The sequence below is a fragment of the Rhipicephalus microplus genome, chromosome 1 (assembly GCF_043290135.1).
Source record: "Rhipicephalus microplus isolate Deutch F79 chromosome 1, USDA_Rmic, whole genome shotgun sequence".
Taxonomy (NCBI): Eukaryota; Metazoa; Arthropoda; class Arachnida; order Ixodida; family Ixodidae; genus Rhipicephalus; species Rhipicephalus microplus.
Window position 1 is genome coordinate 157,317,927 of NC_134700.1, and position 24,249 is coordinate 157,342,175.

The 24,249-nt window shown below is 44.3% G+C and overlaps 1 protein-coding gene across 1 annotated transcript; it reads left to right on the forward strand.

The window, feature by feature from the left end:
• The first annotated feature begins 2,842 nt into the window (after positions 1 to 2,842).
• LOC142768894 (membrane metallo-endopeptidase-like 1) lies at positions 2,843 to 22,885 on the forward strand. The gene is made up of 9 exons (XM_075871395.1): positions 2,843 to 2,974; positions 4,579 to 4,637; positions 11,262 to 11,313; positions 16,124 to 16,188; positions 17,207 to 17,310; positions 18,097 to 18,153; positions 18,765 to 18,872; positions 19,683 to 19,741; positions 22,726 to 22,885. Exons 3-9 carry the CDS (start codon positions 11,276 to 11,278, stop codon positions 22,826 to 22,828), a joined length of 534 nt encoding a protein of 177 aa, XP_075727510.1. The 5' UTR covers positions 2,843 to 2,974; positions 4,579 to 4,637; positions 11,262 to 11,275; the 3' UTR covers positions 22,829 to 22,885.
• The last annotated feature ends 1,364 nt before the right edge of the window (positions 22,886 to 24,249 follow it).

Genomic DNA, 24,249 nt, shown 5'->3' on the forward strand with positions numbered 1-24,249 from the left:
TTGTGCAGAATCACATGAACGAGATTACGCTATTTTCACTTCGACATACAAAGGCTTCGCGTGATCATACATGAAGAGTGGCTGAACTTCAGCACACCTCTTTCCGAGAAATATTTCTGGTTACGGCCTTGGTGTTGGAGAGCTTGATTGTGACCATGCTGTATACGACGAGCATCTTCAAAGCGCTCTGTAGCGCTCGACAACGAGCAGATGAATTCGCCACAAGACACAATATTTCTTTGCTTCATTGCAATGTGATAAATGACAGCAGATAGCAATTTTTCTCCGCTATTTGGACTTTCCTGTTTTCTTTCTGTCTCTCATTTGTCCACTCTACCCGTGCAGGCCAAGGTGATGATCGATGAAGTGCGATCTTCTTTTATAGAAGAGGTCGTGGCAATCGAACGCCTCGAAAGTTGGACCAAGCATATGCTGACAGTCAAGGTGAGTAGAGATCACTACGCGAAGGCCAAAAGCAAGTTCCACTCGCGGTTCATTGCCATATATATTATGCCGGTAGTTTTTTTTTCTTCATCTGATAAAGTATCTCGCTACAAACTATAAAATGACGTTGGACTCCGTGCTATTCTACACTGCTGTAGTGCAGTTAGTTTTAAAACTGCACAAAGAGAAATGTAAACTCAGTGCAGCCAAGTCCCATTAAATCTTTCGAGGACAAAAAATAAATAAATGTGAAGTGAGAAATAAACTCCCGACTTTTTTTTCTTCAGTTTATGACCTTGATTTTGCAAAACAATCTAATGACGTCATTCAGCATCTCAAGCTTCGAATATTTCAACCTTATATATTACGTTTCTTTTATCATAAATATTAAGCTGTTGTTTCTGGAGATTCTAAATGTGGGCACCTTCCGGTAGACCTACACCTCGACACCACGCAGCATATTTAGTTTTTTATAAATTTAGTCCTAACTGTAGCTCCATTACAAAAGGACGGGGTTAAAAAATGCATACATATCAAAGCATGTGAGACACTTATGAGACAACAAATGACACAATAATAAAATAACATGCATGTATTATTGAAACACAACATGAAATAAGTTATCCTCAACGAAAACTTCTCTAACTGCGGTGACCTAGCCCGAGTCAAATAAAAGCCCTCTATCTTAAAATTCCTCTTACATACGTACTAGTCTTAATAGAAAGTCGTAATGGCAATGCTGCCCGGTTATCACGCCTAGAATTATTTTCATGAGGGGCAGCTGAAAGCCTGTGAAAATTCGTTCTTACGTATTCCTGCTCTGCATAGCGGAGCCGAAAAATATTAGGTTCAGGAACCGCACGGGCGGTATATTATGCCTGTCTGTCCACTACCTCGTCTTACGTTGCTTCACTCATCCTGTAAGTAAAATTAGCATACGTAAAACGACGGACACATACAGGAAAAGGGCCTGGGCTCGTTCTATGTCTTTAAATACTATACTGTGTGTGTCTCTGTCGTTCTTGCCCTGGTTTTCTCAGTATGCCTCGTTTGCCGCTTGACGAACTGTAAGAGTTACTATAAAGCAATCTTTGTTGCTATTGGTGAAACCTTCTCCGAGAAAGAGAGAGAAAGAAACAACCTTATTTATACCATCTGAAGGGAAATGCGTTGCGAGAAGGTGAAGGATTCGACTCGCTGTAGGCCTCCTCTACCACCTCAGCTCACCTCAGGATAAGTAAGCGTAAACAGTCTATATCAAGTGTGAGCGTCTAAGCTTGCCTTCTAGATCACATCAACGCTATGAACATCTACTGCACATCGTTCCAGTGCTGAACAATCGGTTTTACCGTCGTGCTCATTCATCTAGCGTTCATACACAAAAGCAATTAAGTGTCAATAAGGTGTTTCTATGATGGAATGCTATTGATCACTGCAGCATGACGACTGTTCATTAAAAATCTACTAAAGGCCACATAGTAAAATCCAAGCGTCAATTTTCATTTTTTCGCACCTGCAGGCCCAGAGTATTATAGTGCACACGTTCTTCATGGCGCAGTACGCAATCAACGTGTTTGTTAATAACACCATGACACAGGTAAGCAGTATATTCAAGTAGTGTCATATCCTTTCGACATACACTCGGGTAAGCTTAGTAAAGCAATGATAAAGTGTATTCTCTTATCATCTATCATCCATAACGAGAGTTTTGTAGTTGTTATCATTACCCTTCCTCAATTTACAGTTGGTAGAAAAGTCGTGCTGATCAAAAATACATAACTCTGCGTAGCTGTGTCTCTGTACATAGCACAGCACTCAGAAGGACATATGGTGCATGTGCCTCGCTATGGATTGTAGCATGAAATCTCCCTCTCCCTCGCACGCTTGCCTTTTCTTGGAATCCAGTCTATTGCTTTAAATCACGAGCGCTAATCCTGCCTTCTCGCTACATGCCCTACGCGTTCGCATTACTGGGATTAAAATAACCAATGAGAGCGCACCGAAAGCGATTTCATAAAGTTATCTGGAAAACAGATCTTCAGAAAATCTGACCCAAGTTTTCCGGCAGTCGCCATGAACTCTGGTCATGTGAACGGTCGGCTATTGCCGCGTAATGTAAACGGAAAGGAAGGTAGCGCAGATTTGTTGTTGTTGTTGTTGTTGTTGTTGTTGTTGTTGTTGTTCCTTCGGCGGAGTCCGCTTATACAAAAAAGTGTGCACTGGTCTGCATAACTGCAAGCAACTTAATAAACGCGTTCCCTATTTCAAACATATCGTTCTCGGTGTACAACGATGATGATGGTGATTGCAAAGACGGCCCTCTTCTCAAAGTTAGCTTCAATAATCATGAACGCTAGGATTAATGTTCCTGCATTTAGCTGCCCTGACGTAGAAATGCCTCACGGGTCTTCCAGATTCAAGATGAGATACCGTGGAAGAAGGAGAGTCTTTTCGAGTACTTCCTCAATGTCAGCGCCTTCATGGCGAAGGGTTGGGCAAGTCCAATACGCCATCCTCTCATATAGCAAAGGTGAGAGACCGCAAGAGAGAAAACGTCCTGCATGTGGCACTTGTTGATGGCTTGTTTTGGTGGCATACTTGCAGACATCGTTTTTCTCATTCGCGAAGTTTAAACCCATTTCCCTTTGCGACAACTTCGTCGTTGTAGCTAATGATAGAATAAATTTGAACAAAACAATAAGACATAATCTCAACTTCTAAGAGTTTAGTGATTTCGCGCGAATAGGGCTACGTTCATTGTATACCAGCGTAAACCCCTTCACAAATACCAAAAAGAAGACGCGGACACAAGCACTACCGATAAGCTTCTGCTTTAATGCGTACGCATGTCTGATATATTTACTACTGTTGACACCTTCACAGGTAACAAATGTGCTGTCATCCTCATATCTCCAACAAAAACGAATAACTTCAGCAGGACATAAAAGTGCTGATATAATCAGGCTTTTAAGATATGCTTAACGCGCGCTTTTTCTTTGAAATGCTCCCGATTAAGCCGCTGTTAGCGCGATGGAGTTACAGAGCTCGTTCCACAAAAACTCCGGTGTTGGCGTCGGTGTTGACGTCGGCGTCGGCGTCATTGGTTGTGAGCGAAAATCTCGTTCACGACCAAAAAATCAATAAAGATCCAAATAAAATAAATAATAAAAATCACGGCATATTCATGGAGTGAATGATGATGAGTGGGGCGATGTGGCCGTCCGTCTCTCCGTCTGTGTCTGTGGATATGCTGGGCTGGCTACGCCGCCGGATGTACGTGGGATAGCCCTAAACAATCACCAGCTTCGCCCTTCGAAAAATTGTGTTCAAGGGAGGATAGAACCAGGGTAGCTTATTCTACCGAGCGAGTGTTCTACCAAACACCCACGCGTCTGCCTGTCAATACAAAAAAATAAGTTCCTCTGCTTCGAAATGCCGGCGAAGTAACTTCCATACTTTACAAACACATGCGTCTTCTATACATGCTTCACAATCCAACGTCGAATAATGCAGCAGTAATGTGAGGTACCAGCTTACTTTACCATCGGACGTCAGAACACGCGGTTATCGTGATGACTTCGTGGTTCAAAACTGGTAACCTACTACACAAAGCACACACGTCACTGCACCTTTTCCCTTAAGGCCACTTAGCGGTTGCATGGCAAGTGCGAAAGTTTTCGTGCACTAAGTGTTTGAAGTACGCACTAGCGATAGGATATCACTATTGCGTTCAACTCATAAAATCGAAGATTAAGCATCACCATTTCTTTTCACCTCGTTAGCTACGTATAGGGACAATGTCCAGATGAAAATCGTCTTGTCTGTTTTACTGTCGGCGTCATCGCTGTTACTTATCATCATGATGATGATGATGATTTTATTTGTGTTGTCGACATCGATGAATTTGTTTTACTGTACTAGTCCCTGATGGCATCGATGATTTAGTTTTATTGTTGCTCTTCGTGATAAAATCGATGATTCTGTTTCATTGTTGCTCTTGCTGCACCTAGTTTTGTTGTTGCTGCTGTTTCCATCTACATATCAGTGGATGTGAGCTTGGGGCACTCAGTTATTACTTGAACCCTAGAACGTGTGCCAAAAGACGCACTTAATTTTTTTTCATTATAATTCCAGGCGAGGGCTCTCGCTTTTCGATTCCGACTGCCAATTCAACCCCCACAGGAACGTTGTAGGTAAGGTCGCTGATCTCTTCTAACACTCCTCCACACACACTAAAATGTATCACATGAGCATCAATCTATCATGATGTAGAACTGATGTCTTCACTAGCATATTGCCATTGACACAAGGTGCTAAAGGATTACTAAAGAATGTATGCAGCTTACCTGAATAAAACGTAATTAATGACACTAGGCAAGAAAGTTAGAAACGCGCGGGTTATTTAGTGAAGTCATGAATCTTCGTTCATTGTGAAGTACGAAATAGCGGCTCTAGTTCATGATGGCTTGATGCCTAGAAACGCCTAGCTCTGACGAGAAAAGAAATGCTCGCATGAACTTGTTGGGTGGAGGCGGTTATCATGGTTGGTCGCGGGCGTTCATCCTGGACTTGCCTTGTTTTCCTACAGCCCGCGCAACAGGTGTACGCATCAGCAAGCACTACAGATAATGGTGATGATAGTAGTAACATGTCAGCGTAGCGGTGAGCCATGACTACCCGCTAGCAAAAGCTGCGCGAGCTGCCTGCGTACTTTTAAAGAGCCTGCTAGCCGCGTCTTCCAGACACCAGCTTTACGCGGCGCATGGGTTTATTAAATGTGAAGCATTTCTCAGCGAACTTCCGTGACTTTGAGCGTGTCTGTCTGTCCATCCATCTATCTATCTATCTATCTATCTATCTATCTATCCGCATATGACCTTTAGGTCTCCTGGCCGTTTCAATGATCGGATCTATACCCAAATTGGTATGGCATAACATAACTGTATGACGAGCATAACTTATTAGACATAACATAAAAATCGTGACGTGTATGGACGTGTATGTCATGAATGTCATTATTTACCTTTCATGGTTTTCGATTCTGTTGCGGTAGTTTCGCTCACATGACATGTTGTAAAACTGGTATGGTATGACATGACTTCTTGTCAAACACAAGTGACAAGCCCTACCATGGAAATCATGACGTGCATCTCATATAGGTCATGACTTCACGCCACACTCTTGGTGCGCTCGCGGTCGTTTCGCTAGCTTCGCATATGCCAAATTAGGTATTACGGGACGTGAACGCATGACGAAGGTACATGACTGTTGCAAACATGATTATCATGAGATGGGTGTTGTAACAGACCGGACTATCTGCTATCAGCATTCGCCCTAGGCGATATCGTCTTCTCCTCCTCTCCACCGTTTCGTGCGCTTTACGTTTCTTCCTTTTCTTTCTTTCCCCCTTCCCCGCTGTGAGCGCGGCTACTGAAGCCCAGCAAATAAACGGCCAGGGGTCTTTCGTTATGGCGAGGCCCAGCCACGTGCTCATCGTCGTCTTGTCTCTGAGCTAAACGATACATGGTGTCAGAAGTGGGGTACTGACGTTCGAAATGGACCTCGTCAAGCCCCCGGAACTGCTGCAACTGTCCGGCAACATCAGGAAAAACTGGCTGGTATTCAAGCAGAAGCTGCAGCTGTTCATCACCGCTACGGAACCGGAGAAGCCCCGCCCATCGGCCGTAAAAGCAGCGATTCTTCTGAGCACCGCGGGGGACGAGGCGCTTGAGGTCTACAACAACTTCTCGTTTGCGGCAGGTGAGAGCAAAGAAGATTATGACACGTTAGTGCGGAAATTTGAAGAATATTGTGTCGACCAGGGTAATGAAGTCTACGAAAGGCACATTTTTCGATTGCGAAAGCAGGAAGAGGCCGAGCCCTTTGAGCGGTTCCTACGGGACTTAAAAAAGCAAGCAAAGCTGTGCAACTTCGGTACGCTTGAAGAGTCCATGATCAGGGATCAAGTGGTGTTTGGGACAAATAATGCGAAACTTCGAGAAAAGTTGCTGAGCGACAAAGACTTAAACTTGCAGAAAGCAGAAGAAATTTGCAAAGCTGCTGAGATTGCTGCCATTCAGAGCGCAGCATGGTCAAATGAAAGCCTGCACGTTGACGTTACACGCCGCACACACCGCACGAAGTTTGCGAATGGAACTCGGTGTCGAAATTGTAACAAGGTACATGCCCCCGAGCGGTGCCCGGCGTATGGAAAAACTTGTTATGCATGCAAAAAACGAAATCACTTCGCCGCATGCTGCAACAATGCGCGCAGGATAAGCGAGGTTCACAAAGCCGAAGAAAGCGATGAAAATTTTGACATCATGGGCATCAGCATTTGCGGCGTCACCGGAGATATAGGAGCGGATTGGATGGTCCACGGAAAAATAGCCGGTCAGGAGATACAATTCAAGGTAGATACCGGGTCTCAGGCAAATTTGCTGCCCCTAACCCTGTTCAACCGAATCGCCCACGCAAGCACTCCGCGAAAGAGCGCCGCTGTCCTCTCCGCCTACAACGGCAGTACAATCAAACACGTTGGCGTGGCGACCGAAGATCTCGAGATAAACAAAGCACAGCATTCAGTCTCGTTCTTTATCGTGAAAAAGGGGCGCCAAGCCAGCCTTGGCTTAAAGACATGCCAGCAGTTTGGTCTGGTACCGGTGTCGACGGACGCCGTGAAGGTAGGCGATGGGCAAACGAAATTCCAGCTTGCATTTCCTGACCTCTTCAGCGGCACCGGCTGCGTCAGGCGACCCTGCAAAATGGTGCTACGAGAGGATGCCGTTCCAGTCGTGCAGCCTGCCCCCAGAGTACTCATAGCATTGAAAGGACGCCTGCGACAAGAACTGCAACGAATGGAAAAGGCCTCGATCATCGTCAAGGTGGATGAACCAACTGAATGGGTGAGCCCCCTGGTAGTTGTGCACAAGAAGGATGGTACCCTTCGCATTTGCATGGACCCTAGAGCAGTGAACAGGAGCATTAAGCGGGAGCACTATCCTATCTCTACAAGAGAGGACATAGAGAGCGAGCTGGCAGGAGCACAATATTTCTCCCGGCTCGACGCTAATGCCGGCTTTCATCAGATTCCTTTAGATGAGGCCACTTCACGAATATGCACTTTTGAGACACCATTTGGGCGGTACCGTTTTTTGCGTCTGCCTTTCGGAATTTGCTCAGCCAGCGAGGTGTTTCAAAAGACTCTAACAGAGATGTTCGAAGGGCTGCCGGGAGTGCGCGTCTACGTAGACGACGTTTTAATATGGGGCGACTCAAAGGAAGAACACGACGAACGCGTCATCGCAGTACTAAGGCGGGCGCAAGAGGAAGGGCTGACATTTAATCCAGCTAAATGCGTGTTCGGCACCACGCAGGTTGCATTCCTTGGCGACGTTATCGGAAGAGACGGAATTCGTCCGGACCCCGATCTAATCGAAAGCGTCCGTGCCATGCCAGCCCCAAAAGATAAACAGGGTGTGCGCAGACTACTCGGGGTTGTGAACTACTTTCGGAAATACCTGCCAGCTTTGAGTGATAAAACGGCGTTGCTGCGTAGCCTGGTGAAAGAAGCATCGGTGTTTGAGTGGACAACAGCCCATGAGCGCGAATGGGACCAGATCTGCGCAGCGCTTGCTAATCCTCCATTGCTGGCTCTTTTTTATGAAAAAAGAAACACTAAGATAACTGCGGACGCCTCAGGAACAGGTATTGGCGCTGCCTTATTGCAAAGACACGGGGATGACTGGCGCCCAGTGACCTACGCCTCAAGAGCGCTGACGCCGAGTGAAGAGCGATACGCCCAGATAGAAAAGGAAACACTGGCAATTGTTTTCGCTTGTGAAAAATTTCATCAGTTCGTGTATGGACGAAGCATTACGATAGAAACTGATCACAGGCCATTACTTGCGATTGCCGAAAAGAACATTGCAGATATGCCACCCAGGATACAGCGGTTTTTCGTCCGTCTTATGAAATACAATTTTTTGTTACAGTTTGTACCTGGTAGGGACCTGTTACTCGCAGACCTGCTGTCTCGGGCTGCACTACCAACTGGTGGAGGTGACCAAGTCGAGGACGTGGAGGTCCACACAACGCAAGTAGTCACCAGCATCATAAGCAAAGCGACTATGTCGCGGCTGCAGAAGGAAACCCTCGAAGATCCGCTTCTCAGCCCCACCATGAAACAAATTGAAGATGGCATTGCAATAGACGGTGTACTGAAACCGTATGCGGAAGAGCTATCCGTGGTCAATGGAGTGGTGCTAAAGGGTTGCAAAGTTGTGGTGCCTAAATCAATGCGTGCGGAAATTCTTGAGCGAATTCACGAAGGCCACTTAGGTATGAACAAGTGCAAAGCTAGAGCCCGTAGACTGGTTTTCTGGCCGGGAATGAGCAGTGACATTGAGCAACGAGCGCGAACGTGCAGCGTATGTCGAAAGTACGCATACAGTCAACCGAGTGAACCCCTCCTGCTTCAGCCAACGCCCGACCGACCTTGGCATCGCGTAAGCATAGACCTATTTACATTCGCTGGAGAACACTACGTAGTTGTGTTTGATGCCCATTCCAACTTTCCCGACGTCGAGAAACTCGTAGGTACCACGGCGGCGGAAGTAATCGACAAGATATCTGCTATCTTCTCGCGATACGGCATTCCCAACCAAGTTTGCACCGACAACGGGCCTCAATTTGCATCGCGAGAGTTTGCGTCCTTCGTGCGCCGATATGACTTCGAGCATATCACCTCAAGTCCAGAGTTCCCACGATCAAATGGCTTAGCTGAAAAGGGGGTACAGATCGTGAAGCGTATTCTAAAGAAAACCCACGAGTCTCGGGGTGATGTATGGCTTGGTCTGTTGGCTTATCGATCTTCTCCCCTTGACAGCGGTCACTCACCCGGAGAACTACTGCAAGGTCGTCGCCTGCACGCCACTCTTCCAGAATACAACGTCGACGGAGGCATACCCGTATGGAAACAGCGACAGTCTTCCCGAGGCAGGCCACTACCACCCTTGGAAGCCGGAAATGTGGTCCGGATCAAACATGGAAGCTGGTCACGCCGAGCGAAAGTGGTACGAGAGACTGCACCACGATCATACGTGATAAGAACGGAAGACCATGGGCTCCTGAGACGGAACCGACAACACTTGCTGCGAACGGACGAAAACTTCAACGACAAGGTCAGCCCCGAGGGTAATCCGAACCCCGACACGAGGCCCCCGACGAAGTTCAGTGATGGACACCGCGGCAACATCACGCCGGACAACCCACTGGGGTGTCACCAGGTGCAACCAGCTCATCCAGAAGAAGATTATAGCGCCACCACTTCTCCAGACACTCCAGGAAGCCCACTGGCTGGCCTGCGCAGGTCAGGACGCCAGCGCAGCGAACCGAAGCGCCTTCACTACGGGCCATCCATCCATCAAGTAAATGAGTGCAAAAGAAATCAGTGTTTTGAAAATGTGTGAAGAGAAGATGTAACAGACCAGACTATCTGCGAATTGAGTTAGGAGCAGCGGTGTCCCTATCGTCTCTCTTTTGTAAAACGTCGTGCGCTGCTTATTTGTAATCATGAACAGACTATCTGCTATCAGCATTCGCCCTAGGCGATATCGTCTTCTCCTCCTCTCCACCGTTTCGTGCGCTTTATGTTCCTTCCTTTTCTTTCTTTCCCCCTTCCCCGCTGTGAGCGCGGCTACTTAAGCCCAGCAAATAAACGGCCAGGGGTCTTTTGTTATGGCGAGGCCCAGCCACGTGCTCATCGTCGTCTTGTCTCTGAGCTAAACGATACAGGTGTCATGTGAAAGATGACTATATGTATGCTCATAGCGTGCTCGGAGCCATTGCGCTAGCTCCACATATACCGACTTCAGTATTACATGACGTGAATGGATGACGAAGGTAAATGACACATCCAAACGAGATTATCTTGATATGCGTGTCACGTAAAACATGACTACATGCTACGCTCATAGCAGGCTCGCAGCCATTTCGCTAGCTCCACATATACCGAATTCGGAATTACATGACGTGAATGGATGACGAAGGTAAATGACACGTCCAAACAAGATTATCTTGATATGCGTGTCATGCAAAACATGACTACATGCTACGCTCATAGCGTGCTCACGGCCGTTTTTCTAGCTCCCCCATATACCAAATTTGGTATCACGTGAGGTGAATAGACGACGAAGGTAAATGGCACGTCTACACATAATAATCATGGCATGGAAGTCATGTATGGCATAATTTACGTCCGCCTCGTAACGTTGTGCTAATTTTAAAGTGACATACCGACCTTCCTTATTCGTGCTTCGAATATCATTTATTCCCACTGTACGTGGGATCTGCATTTTTTTTTCAGCAGGCTGCATAAGAACCCCCACCGAGAAAGAGTTGGGGTTTTTATGCAGCCCCACGCTATGGTTTTTCACAAGGTCAATTTCTGGTAAAACGACGAAGTGCAAATCATGATTTCTCCAATGACCAGGCAAACCTCCATGTTTTAACCACTGTACAGTCCTGTCATGTTTCAAATAAACTTTCAGTAAGAGCTGACAGAGCTGCTGTGATATTTTTTCTTGCTTTCCTCTTTATAGCGCTTTTAATTTTAGCGCTGCCTTTTTAGAGCTGTCCGACTCCCGTTTTTTTTTCGTTGTACACTGTCTTCTGAAACATGCGTTTGCTAGTGCACTATCTTTCCTCACTGTTTGCATAGTTAATTAATTATAAAAACGCAACTCTTCAGTAATTGAACATATCCATGTACCTGATTTCTTTGTCACTCTTAATATTTTCATGTAACGATCGGGCAGTGGTTCCGCTAGCCATGTTCAACCTCTCCATGCCAACATCAGCGAGAGAGAGGTAAGATGGAATTTCTTCTATGAAGAAAAACTCACAGGGGCTATTGCTCATTCTTCTAAGACATTTGAAGGGCGAAAGCCCACCGACGTGGCTGTTTTAGCGCGCATTTTATATCGAGCTGCAAGCTTCCCTACATAACGTTCACTCATTAAACTTGGTTACTTAACTCAGTTCTTGCCTTATTTGCTTCGATTATAATCATAGACATTGTTATGGCGCAGAAACAGCAGCAGTCTAACGCAGGACAGCTCACTTTCTCTCTGTGTGTGCGCTTGGTTGTTCTTTTCGTGCTGCATATTTGATGTGATAATATATGCGCCATGATGTTTTCGTCATTTAGTGCGGTTTTGAATTTCTTAGGCGTGGCACCATCATTTTTGCTGCACTTCGGTTTCTCAGCCTTGTCATGTCCATGCCACACATAAAAATAATTAATTCATCATCAAAATCATCATCATCATCATCATCATCAGCCTGACTACGTCCACTGCAGGACAAAGGCCTCTCCCATGTTCCGCCAGTTAACCCGGTCCTGTGCCTGCTGCTGCCAATTTATACCCGCAAACTTCTTAATCTCATTGGCCCATCTAACCTTCTGTCTCCCCCTAACCCGCTTGCCTTCTCTGGGAATCCAGTCAGTTACCCTTAACGACCAGCGGTTATCCTGTCTACGCGCTACATGCCCGGCCCATGTCCATTTCTTCTTCTTGATTTCAGCTATGATATCCTTAACCCCCGTTTGTTCCCTAATCCACTCTGCTCTCTTCTTGTCTCTTAAGGTTACACCTACCATTTTTCTTTCCATTGCTCGCTGCGTCGTCCTCAATTTAAGCTGAACCTTCTTTGTAAGTCTCCAGGTTTCTGCTCCGTAGCTAAGTACCGGCAAGATACAGCTGTTATATACCTTCCTCTTGAGGGATAGTGGCAATCTACCTGTCATTATTTGAGTGTGCTTGGCAAATGTGCTCCACCCCATTCTTATTATTCTAGTCACTTCAATCTCGTGGTTCGGCTCCACAGTTATTACCTGCCCTAAGTAGACATAGTCTTTTACAACTTGAAGTGCACTATTACCTATCTCAAAGCGCTGCTCTTTTCCGAGGTTGTTGTACATTACTTCGTTTTCTGCAGATTCATTTTAAGACCCACCTTTCTGCTCTCCTTGTCTAACTCCGTAATCATGAGTTGCTATTCATCCCCTGAGTTACTCAGCAATGCAATGTCATCGGCGAAGCGCAGGTTACTAAGGTACTCTCCATTAACTCTTATCCCCAACTGTTCCCATTCTAGGCTTCTGAAAACCTCCTGTAAGCACGTGGTAAATAGCAGTGGGGAGATTGTGTCCCCTTGCCTTACACCCTTCTTGATTGGTATTCTGTTGCTTTCTTTATGAAGCACTATGGTAGCAGTTGATCCCCTGTAGATTTCTTCCAGGTTGTTTATATATGCTTTATCGGCGCCCTGATTCCGCAGTGTCTGTATGACGGCTGATATTTTTACTGAATCAAACGCCTTCTCGTAATCTATGAAGGCTATGTATAGTGGTTGGTTATACTCTGAGCATTTCTCTATTACCTGATTGATAGTATGAATGAGGTCGATTGTTGAGTAGCCTGTTCGAAATCCTGCTTGTTCCTTTGGTTGATTGAATTCTAATGTTTTCTTTACTCTGCTAGCAATTACCTTTGTAAATAGCTTGTATACTACAGAGAGCAAGCTAATCGGCCTGCAATTCTTCTAGTCCTTGTCATCTCCTTTCTTATGTATTAAGATGATGTTAGCGTTCTTCCAAGACTCTGGTACTCTTCCCGTCAGGAGACACTTCGTAAACAGAGTGGCTAGTTTTTCTAACACAATCTGTCCTCCATATTTCAGCAGATCTGATGTTACCTGATCCTCACCAGCAGCTTTCGCTCTTTACATGCTCTCCAAAGCTTTTCTGACTTCTTCTATCATTACTGGTGGGGTGTCATCTGGGTTACTGCTAGTTCTTATAGTATTAAGGTCATGGTTGTCTCGGCTACTGTACAGATCTCTGTAAAACTCCTCCGCTATTTGAACTATCCTATCCATATTGGTAGTTATTTTGCCTTCTTTGTCCCTTAGTGCATACATCCTATTTTTGCCTATCCCAAGTTTCCTCTTCACTGCTTTGACACTTCCTCCGTTTTTCAGAGCGTGTTCGATTCTCTCCATGTTATACCTTCTTACAGTGGATACCTTACGCCTGTTAATCAACTTCGAAAGCTCTGCCAGTTCTATTTTGTCTGTTGTACTTGAGACTTTCATGATTTGACGCTTCTTAATGAGATTCTTCGTTTCCTGGGAAAGCTTGTCAGTGTTCTGCATAACTACCCTGCCTCCAACTTCCACTGCACACTCCGTAATGATACTCGCCAGATTATCATTCATTGTATCTATGCTAAGGTTGGTTTCCTCAATAAGAGCCGAGTACCTGTTCTGAAGCGAGACTCTGAATTCCTCTACTTTCCCTCTCAGTGCTAGCTCATTGATTGGCTTCTTGCGTATCAGTCTCTGTCGTTCCTTCCTCAAAAATAATTGATTACGGTTGAATTTTGCAGCCCACCCCATGATTGGCTGATTCTTGAAACCAAAGAGAAAAAAACATTTGTACCACTTTTTCACATTTTCAGAAGACTATTCTTAGGTCTTGCCGACCGCCCTAAAAGAAACCTCAAGTGCGCCTTTTATACACAGCAGGCTATCGCCCTCGTCACGTTGCGCAGTCTTCGGCATCGGCCTCAAACTGTTAAAAGAATACCACGTGCTCACTTTTCCTGAAACTGACCTTTCTTGTGAGCTTCTTCTGTAAATATTTTTTGAGGCTTTATCTATGGTCGTTTGCGCAATGACTGTTTGCCTTCTCGCTTACGGTGACATCTATTCTCGCCATACGCTCGTAAACGCAATGCGTCTTATTTGTCTTTCGCGGACAATTACGGAGAGAGTCATATGCCATTACGGCAGTATTTATGACACGTAGGGCTTTCCCATTCTTTATAAATGAATGCCTAAGTAGAATCAAGATGGAAATAGGACCTAATTAGATGGGGTACCTGTCAGCTTCTACTTATGCTCGTCTTCAGAGTTACCTGCGTGCAGAGCTAGTACTTATGATTGAAGGTTACTTGTTACCTTCTATATAGATGGCTTGTAACACAAGCTTTGTAGAGTTTTTCAACGACTATGGTCAGCATTGTCAATATACAACATTGTCCCTTATGGTAATGTCTATGCAGATATGAGTTCATTTCGCAGGATTTAGGAGCCACTGTTATGTTCACTTCACCAGGTGCCGAAACAATGAAATCATCAAATTGATCATTAGAACAGCAACGTAACTATTCATATGTTGTTTACTTGGGTATAGCACTATATGCAGAGGTTAATGCAGTCTCCATTAATGACAGAATGAATGGCGAGTGGACGTAGAATCAAGGCACCCATCACTCTCAACATGCGTCCCCAACGAGCGATCATGTTAGAAAAATGGTCATGATGTCGATGATAACGTACTGGCAACGTCAAAGTGCCAAACCATGTCAGCTGAACGAGCTACAGCCTTTATTAGGTATTTGTTACTCATAGCGCGTAAGAGCGCGACAGAAAATGAGGTGGGCATGTGATATTGATATGTTTGAAGGTTTAAGGTGGATGCAAGAAGCATGTGACCGGGTTGATTGGCGGGACATGTGATAGGTGTTTGCCCTGCAATGGGCGTAGTCAGGGTGATGATGATCATGATAACGTTGCCTCATAACAGAAGCAGAACCCACCATACTCCCTATGTTTATTACTGATCTATAAGAAACAGTGTATTTGTTCAAGAACCCCCCCCCCCCCCGCGCCTCATTTCAATTTAGCGTGGGAACTAAACACGTGGACAAAGTTTTCACAATATTTTCTACCACACAGAAGAATTTTCTCGAGAGTCTCCTCCTGAAACTTGTTAATTTTGTATATAAACATAAGGTATTTCATTGACGTATGTCATGAGCCTGATAACAGCGTAATTATTATGGGTCCGCGCAGAAAGCCAATTATATTCGGCGATCGTCTCATTTCCTTACAAAAAAGCAATCTTTGTCAAAAGCACGCTGCAGTGAGAAAAACGGCACGAAATTGATGTTTTATAAGATGCAAGGCTAGCAGATAACACTCCCGTGATGAAACTTAGCTTTCTTCTGGACACAATTTTCAACAAAATGTTGGCTTATGGAAACGCGGCCACTGGAGTAAGTGAATCGACCTTCATGCTCTCTTTTACCTCATCGCAAACCAAGTGTAGAAAGCAGAACGTCGGAAGGTATGAGCCATCTGCTGATTGCTGTAACGATAGAGCTCGCGCGATCGAGCCCGATCAAGCAAAGTTCGGGGTACGCCGAGGCGACGCAGTCACCGCTTCAACCTGCGAGCCTTTCGCGTGATGAAAGATGGCTAGGCGTGTTTCCATTCTGTTTGGCTGCCCTTACTACTTTCGCTCGGACATACAGCATACGACGCTTCCGAAATAGTATCCGCAACCTCCAGATGGCGACGGCAGCGATGACAAGACAAGCGCCGAGAGGATCTACACATTTGCTCTTACAATAGAGTGGACCTGGGCGGTCAGGTTTCATTTCTTGTATCTTATGCCTGTCTTCGTGTGATCTCCTCCATTGTCATCGTTACACAGGCACATTGTTTTTCATGCTTCTTTTACGAGATCTACAAACACTGGTATTGTATTATTTTTCATTGTACCATATGCAACTATTTTTTGCAACTATTTTTTGCTACTATTTTACAGGATGTTTCAGATACCCAGAATCGGCACTCGGATTTCCGCCTGTCTCTTTAGGGCGACATTTTCAGGTGAGAGCTTCATTGTATTGCTGACAATCACCGGGCGTGTTAGTTTCTCTTTTTTTCTGTCAAGGGGTGGGGGGAGGGATGAATATTTATTGGCACGTGCTTCAGTAGGGAGGGAGATGAAGAGAGGGAAGTACGCGTCAAAGTGTCACATCCTCGGCTGGCGTAAGAGGCGACACTCACTCAGACTCTCACATGCTGTGCCTTTCTCTTCAAACTGGGACTTTTAAACTCATCCAAAGTGTCAAACAACCACGTTTAGTAGTCACACGCATTCAATCGAGCTTATCTCGCCGGTTTCATTCAGACTCGTGCATCTGTTTGAGACCGAATGAGTAGTGGGACTTTACGAGTCCACTTGCGAGCGAATTTCTACTCAACACCCGTAATACGTGTATGCCTTATCCCCTTGAGGCCTGGCGTCCACAGGTGTGAACGCCACTTGTTCTTGCCATTGCCTCGGCCTAGGGGAAAAGTTCGCGCCTGAAGGAGATATGAAGTATAGTATAGACAGAACAATATTGTTTTTAAGCAGCTCCCTAAAGAACAAAAATAACCAAATAATTATTTATCATAGAAGTATAAGGACGAAAATTATACAATAATAATTCTATAGTGATTAAGCTATGACACGAAGCAATAACGCAAAAAAGAACGAATTTTAAGCGACAGAACAAATTTTAATAAAGACTACTTCCCATCCAACCTTTTTTGTTTCCAGACACATTTCGACTAATGGCTCAGTAGGAATCTTGAATGTCAGACTTTAAAAAAAATAAAATTGAGAAAGCTTTATGTTTGTCCTGAAGTCTTCATGTTCTTTGTTCGTGCTGTTATTTTTTAACTTCTATAGCTCATCACAGGACGCAGCTACAAATATAGTGGAAATGCTCAGCCATAAATAGGAGTTTAATATTAGGAAAAATATTGAAACAATTTACGCAGTATAAACAAATACCATATCGACTAATACTTGCGGGTATCACTTGATTGATCGACATGTTCTGTGCTTTATTTTCAGATAACTTTTACAGACACACTGATATATTCCCGATGGAACATACCTCGAAGCACGTCAATAACACCCTGAATTGTCTGACCCCACATTACAAGAATAAAGGCCAGGTACGGTGCCTCTATTGCATCCTCTTTCGAATCATCAATATGATGGCAACAGTTTCTTTCACACGAGCGACACAGCATGGGCCAAATTCATTATGTTTCCCTCACGCACTCCATTCCTTCACCCGGTCGCGTCCGTCGACTCATTATCAACATTGATTTTTGCGAGCAATTGCCTGTCCTGAGAAGTGTTTGTCACTATTGATTCCTATTCTCTTTTGTGCTGGTAGTTCAAACAAATGTAAATACACTATATGTGCGACGAGTTTTTCTTTTTTACCGTTATTATTCAGAGCCCCCCGTCATTAATTTATGAACTTTTGCACATTTGTGTGCTTGCCTGTTGGCCAGAAAGTCGTGCATTTAATCTAGACAATGGCAGTGGAATTTAAATGGAGGCGAAATTTTACACTGTACTATGCCAGTGCGTGTTACAGATCATTAGGTGGTCCTAAGTCTACTTGAGGATAAGATGCTCTTTCATGCTTCGAGTCATGTATTCCCTGAATCGCTAGCGCCATAGAGCTGTCCCTAACAAAAAAGTAAACGTAATCCTCATTTCGAACGTGTCCGTAGCGAAGGCGAGTGTAATAATGACAATAAAAAATATCGTAGATGCAAAGTTTCTTAGTTTATGCCAAATCATTTAGTCTTATACGTTTTGTCTATATTGTCTACGGGTCATTCGGAGATTTAAACTATTTGACTGTGCTCACTGCTTTGTGTTAGCTTTCAGGCCACGTTTTCTGCATTGAGTCGTCACTAATAACACGAAAACTACATTCGCAGGAAATGTCAGGATTTGAAAAAGTGGAAGACTGCACCGCGGTCATCGTGGCCTACGAGGTATGTCTTGTGCACCACCACGCCTTGTTTTAGTCATTCCTGGCCAGGTAGAAATACGTGAAATAATTGAATACCCTAGCAAAAGAGGAAACAAGCCCGCTTGCTAAATGTTTGCTGAAGAATAAGGCGTACGAATCATCCGCAAATGAGGTTGGATGGGGGTGCCAGGGGCGCTTCTCCTCAGTGACAGCTGTGAGGTGTACCACGAACCCTATCCGGCGAGTGATTAGCAGCCCTTCCACTGTGTGGCTTCTGCCTCAAGGGGCCTAATGTTGCTGCTCGCGTTACGTCAAAAGAACTAGAGGCCGCGAAGTGCACTTGCCTCCCTCTGTTCAACAATCACTGGTTTATGTCAGCAATGGCTATTTCCACCATCATTGTGATAGTGTTCGTGGCTATCTTGTTCGATGTGTTAGTATTTCCTTTCACGTGCATGGCGCCGGATGATTTAGGCACTGTTTACAACTACAAACTTTACTTTGCAAAGCTAGCTGATGCATTGATATCGCAGTCAATTCATCGCGATGTGGGCAAACCTGTGACCTATATATTCTCCTTCGCTTTGCATTAATTTCGCTCTCTTTCCTATTTCTTTGTGCCACGTACGGCAGACCTTCCAGCAACGGCTGTTCAGCAAGCAGTACCTAAATGTCGACTACAGACTGCAAGGCCTCGGAAATGTCACAGCAAATCAACTGTTTTTCGTATACTACGCACTGGTGAGACTTTTATGCGGTGGTAATTTCTGTATACTGGTTGGGTTTTCTAGTCCTCTTCAGAAAAGCTTGATAAAGTGAGCATCATTGCTGCGAACAGGTCAAGGTCAAGTTCAATTTCTTTATATACAAAAGCGCATCTTATCCCATCGAAAATTAAGAAAACATTTCATATAACAGAACATAAAAAATTAATAATGCAAATTAGGAACTAAAACTGAACGAATAACAAGACGCTAAACACAAACCCGTGTTTCTAACTGCTATCCAGGCCGCTGAAAGACAAAGCTTTCGAAAAATGAGAAAAAGTAACAATGAAAAAAAGAATGTTTGTAACTGCCCGTAGCGCACATGTCGCGTGCTAAGTTTCCGAACTAATACGGCGATCTGGGCCAATCAGTATATTGACATCTTAGGGTAAACGTGCTGCACGGCGCAGACAATGAACGAGAAACGGACGACACAGGCGCAGTCTTTCAAGGGAAAACTTTAGTTCGTTCACAAACGGCAATGCGTTTAAGACACGTGGTCTCTTGTGTACCGGCCAATCACCATATGACTTCACGGCATTTTTGTTTGCGCACGAAATAACTTTTTTTTTTCTTCGGTTAGGAGTCAGCGCTCGTGTCTTCCGTTTCTCGTTCATTGTTTATGCTGTGCTGCATGTTCGCCCGAATGTGCTAAGTTTCCTTGTCAAACATACCACCGAGTGAAAAAACGCCTACAGTGGCCCTCACATTTAGCCCTATAGGGAGTATCATAATAATCGTTAATCTTTATTTCCTATTTCTTTCACGTTTTCTTTTTTTTTAGAGCTTATGCAGGCGGCCCGATCTGAAGAAAGCTGGGATGACGGGGGTCCTGCAAGATCGGTACGTGTTAGGCTACTTTCTACCCTAGTGGTAAACTACCATGTGAAGCATCGGTCGAAGACTTGACACTGTAAATCACGCTTTCGCAAACATACGACCGCACAGGCATCCATTAACTCTCGCGTTTTTAAGCCGAAAGCCTGAAATGCCCCATTTCGCCGCCAGAGTTTCCGGAGTAGAAAATGAGTGAAGCAAAAGTCATCATCACGCAGGGACATCATGATATGACGTAATGATCACGTCACAGATCTCGTAACGTTGTGATGTCATTGCAACACCACATGACGTAACCTCACTTGATGACGCTATCGAATGATATTGTAGCTTAGTCTAAGGGCGTCTAAATACGGAGGAATGGCATACCAAGGTTGGGTGCCTGCGATTTCGGAGGCACTCCACCTGGTGGCGGTGTGTTACACACCTGGGCACCACTTCCTGGTGCTGCGTAAGCGTACTAGGCAGGCTGCCACTGGGCAGCTGCATGAGGCTAAATACAGATTAGTAGGTCTTGCGTTTGTCGCTCACTAGGAGTTATACTAGCGTGTAAATAATCTAAATAAGCACGGAAAAACTAGATTATGCGGTCTAGATGATCCCCGCGTTCGCGCAGCTTGTACTTACAGCTGGGACGCATTGCCATGGTGTATAAGCAGGTGCAAACACAGAGAGCGGTAACACACCAATTCAAAAGTATTTACCTCGCTTGAAACAAAACTCAACTTCATAATAACTTCTGAGTAAGCAGGCAATGAAAGCGTCAAGCAAATCGGCGATTGAGCATATTTTACTAGGACCGCCTCAATGTTGAATTCACGACCAAACATGCGCAAAATTGAACATTTTTACTACTTTGTGGCCACCTGTACACTACACTTAGCACTATATATGCCTGAAATAATTTTTGGTCTACAGTAAAACATCTTGAAAATATGCTAATCTAAACTGTCAGATTTCGTTAAAAGTTGTCTCTCTAATAAAAAATCCCAATAGAGATTATATTCTTCCTATTCGAGGCCGCATAAAAACCAAGAAATCGTAAACGTTCGTAAAACTTAAGTAAAAGCCTACCATCGTTCTAAAGGCAAAAATCGTTCTAAAGGTCTACAACATTTCTGCCTCCATCGAATGCATTTCCGATGGAGGCGGAAATGTTGTAGGCCTGTGTGCTCAGATTTGGGTGCACGTTAAAGAACCTAAGGTGGTCTAAACTTTTGGAGCCCTCCAATACGGTGTCTCTCATAATCATATGGTGGTTTTGGGACGTTAAACCCCACAAATCAATAAAGGCAGAAATTTGTCTTGGGCAAATTTAGAAAGAACGATTTTTTTATCTGTATCACGAGCCATGGCTTCGAGCTTTCCGAAATAATTCACGTGAGGGTCGCGGTACTGCAATTTTTTTTTTGCAAAATGATGCATTGGGGGAACAGTGTAATTTTACGTAAATTATACTGAATCATTTGTCAAGCCACTCAAAGATGGTCGAGCACCAAGGTTGGAACAATTCGCATGCAACGCCCCAGATGTCTTTCACATTCGAGCATTCTTCAGTGAATGGCTGAGAAACAATTCGGCGTTCTTTTTTTTTTCAGCGTCGCAATGTATCTCTAACACATAAGAACTTTTACGTTTCTTTCGATAGAGATATACACATGCGTTTCAACTGTACAGTCGTGCACGGAAGTATTCGCTCGGCACGCTCGGGGGGGGGGGGGGTAATTCAGAAGCACAGGGCCACGTGTCAGCCCAGCTGCGGGGGGGTTTCATGTGTGAGATTTGCAGGAGCGGGACTGGAGTCGGTCTCTTGTTTCTTAATACAGTGCTTCTGGCCGTCGAACAATTTTCGTCATATGTAAAATTTTAGAATTATAGGAAATTGCTTTTAAATTTAAAAGAAATAATTGAAAATTGCACGAAGTGTGTAGTTTTAGTTCAAGCCACGTTTGATACATATATCAGATAATCATTTCACTTTAGATAAGGGCCAGATAACTGTAAGTGTAATTATTCGATATTAATTAGTTACGCGGAAGCTCAGATGGTTTCAGTTGAGATTGTGTGGCACCTGGCGGAGCAGATCTGTCAAACGAGTAGTCTCTACAATCCGCTTCGGCAGCACGGCTGAACACTGTGTTGACCCAACGCACATCAACGCCAATGAAGTGTGCCTTGTCTTTGGAAGTATGGTAGGGCCAGACACCTTAGCGAAGGACTAGAGTCACCTCCATGGAGCTTTTCACTTGCTTTTTCTACAGCGAAATGAAGCTCTCATGAGATCCCAGCAAGGGCCATTATTGGCGCTTTATTTGTCCGCCGCCGCCACCGAAGGTGTGCGTTACCACAATCGCGCGAAATAACACAACGAAAAGCTATATAAATACAATATTACCTACAACAGAATGAAATTCGAACGCGGGCCTCTTGCGCGGCAGCCCAGCGTTCTACCACTGAGCTACGCCGCTGCTCGACATCGTTGCTAAGTGACGCTATTCAGGCTTCATCTCTAGTAAGTAAGTGAACATGTATAATAAAGCGTTTCAGAACATAAAATTGAAAGCAGAGCGTCCGACAATATTAATTACGCGACGAGCGGGTCTTTGAATGCTCCGATTTGTTACAAAAGCTTCAGTTTATTTGCTTCATCGTCGTCAGCCACAGCATCAACAATGTAGCGGGTACCACGTTTTTCCTAACAATGACAAAAAATCGCTTAGTGAACGCTTCCGTACAACACAAAGGTTAATATTTATTATGTAGTGGGTACCATGCAAGTTTGCTTGTAGTGGCTACCACAAGAGCGTTTCAAAAAACTTTCGAGAAAGGCCACTCTTTCAGCTTCCGCGGTGATTGTGCTGCGCATTACAGGCACACCTGGTGTGTTTATTTATGGTTTATATGCATTTTGGGGGGTTGAGGGGTTGGTGGGTCGAACCGACAGCGCATATGCTGTTCCTCTGCGATACTGAGCTCGCGTTCTTGTGCAGTGTCAACGTTCCCCTCATGAACCTGCCAGAATTTGCGAGTGCGTTCAACTGCCCAGCTGACTCACCGATGAACCCGAGGAACAGGTGCAGCTTCTGGAACTGAGCAGGACGGCCTATTTCTCTTGCTTCGAACTAAAAAAAACCTAAATAATTTCGTGACATCCCCCGTGTTCCTATGTCTTCTTTCGACCGGCATGGAGCTTTCCATTTGCTTGTTTGCGTGTTTGTTTGTTTCTTTGTAGAAATTCTTTCGAATATCATTTCTGTGTATCGTCGATGATAAGCGGTGTGTGCTTAAGAGAAATACCAACACATTTTTACATGAGCCAGAGAGGCAGCAACTAGGATTCATTGTATGCCGTATTACGATAAAAGTGACAAAGTAATATTTCAGAAACGGGATGTGTGATATACTAAGCCGGGGAGCTGAAACTTGGACAGCAATGCCGAAGCTTGAGGTACCCGTGCAACCAGCCTCGCAAAAACAGAGGGCCTTCACGGTAACGTTTACTCAAACAGAACTGGGACGTGAAAATGAAACCAGTAAAAATTGTGCTTTATTTATGCAAATAGTCACGTGACAATCAAATATTCCATTCCAGTGTCCAATCAATGATTCGCATTTATGCAAGATTCAATCAATCAATCAATCAATCAATGAAGCTTTATTTTCATAAATAGATATATGCAATTACAGGGATTATTTGGACCGATAGCCTAAAGTGGCTAGTGGACGGTCCAATACAATGTGCAACAGAAAAAAGTGTTCAGGTCAGCTCTGAGGTAACAACATAAAAAAAACAATCATGTGATACAGATAACACAGTAATACATTTTTTCTTGCAGATATGCATACTTATTAGCTTGCAGCTAGTTTCTATACATAGGCACTTATTAAAAAAATACAATGAAAATCGAAGCACACACACATGCCTACATGTCTTGACTCCACAGAAAAAATGATTTACATGCCATGCTGAAATTACGTGCCGTTTTAATCTCTAGGGGGACCGTGTTCCATATTTTTGTTCCACTAAACTGTATCAGTCTTTCTCCGTAAACATTAAAACATTTGGGCAGATTGAAATTACCATTCGAAGCATGTCGCGTATTGCGTTTAGGAATTGAAAAAAGATCAGCAGGCAAAGGTGAATTTCTATTAATTATGTTATTTACTGAAACAGCAATTTTGTAGTCACGCAACATAGGAACCGAGAGAATGCGTTGTGATTGGAAAACATTACTTACTGATTCACCTTGGCTTATGATTTTCAGTGTACGCTTTTGAAGTCGTTCAAGAGTTTTTAGATAACTGTTGTACGTCACACCCCACGATTCCAGACAGTAACCTATGTGACAATGACACAATGAAAAGTAGAGTGTGCGGAGTATAGCTTGTGGAAAATATTGGCGAGCTTTTATTAGAGAATAGCAGCCATAGGCTAGCTTTGCGCACACACTTTGTACTTGCTCATGCCAGTGTAAGTGTTCATCAAAAGTGACGCCTAAATATTTAAAACAAGG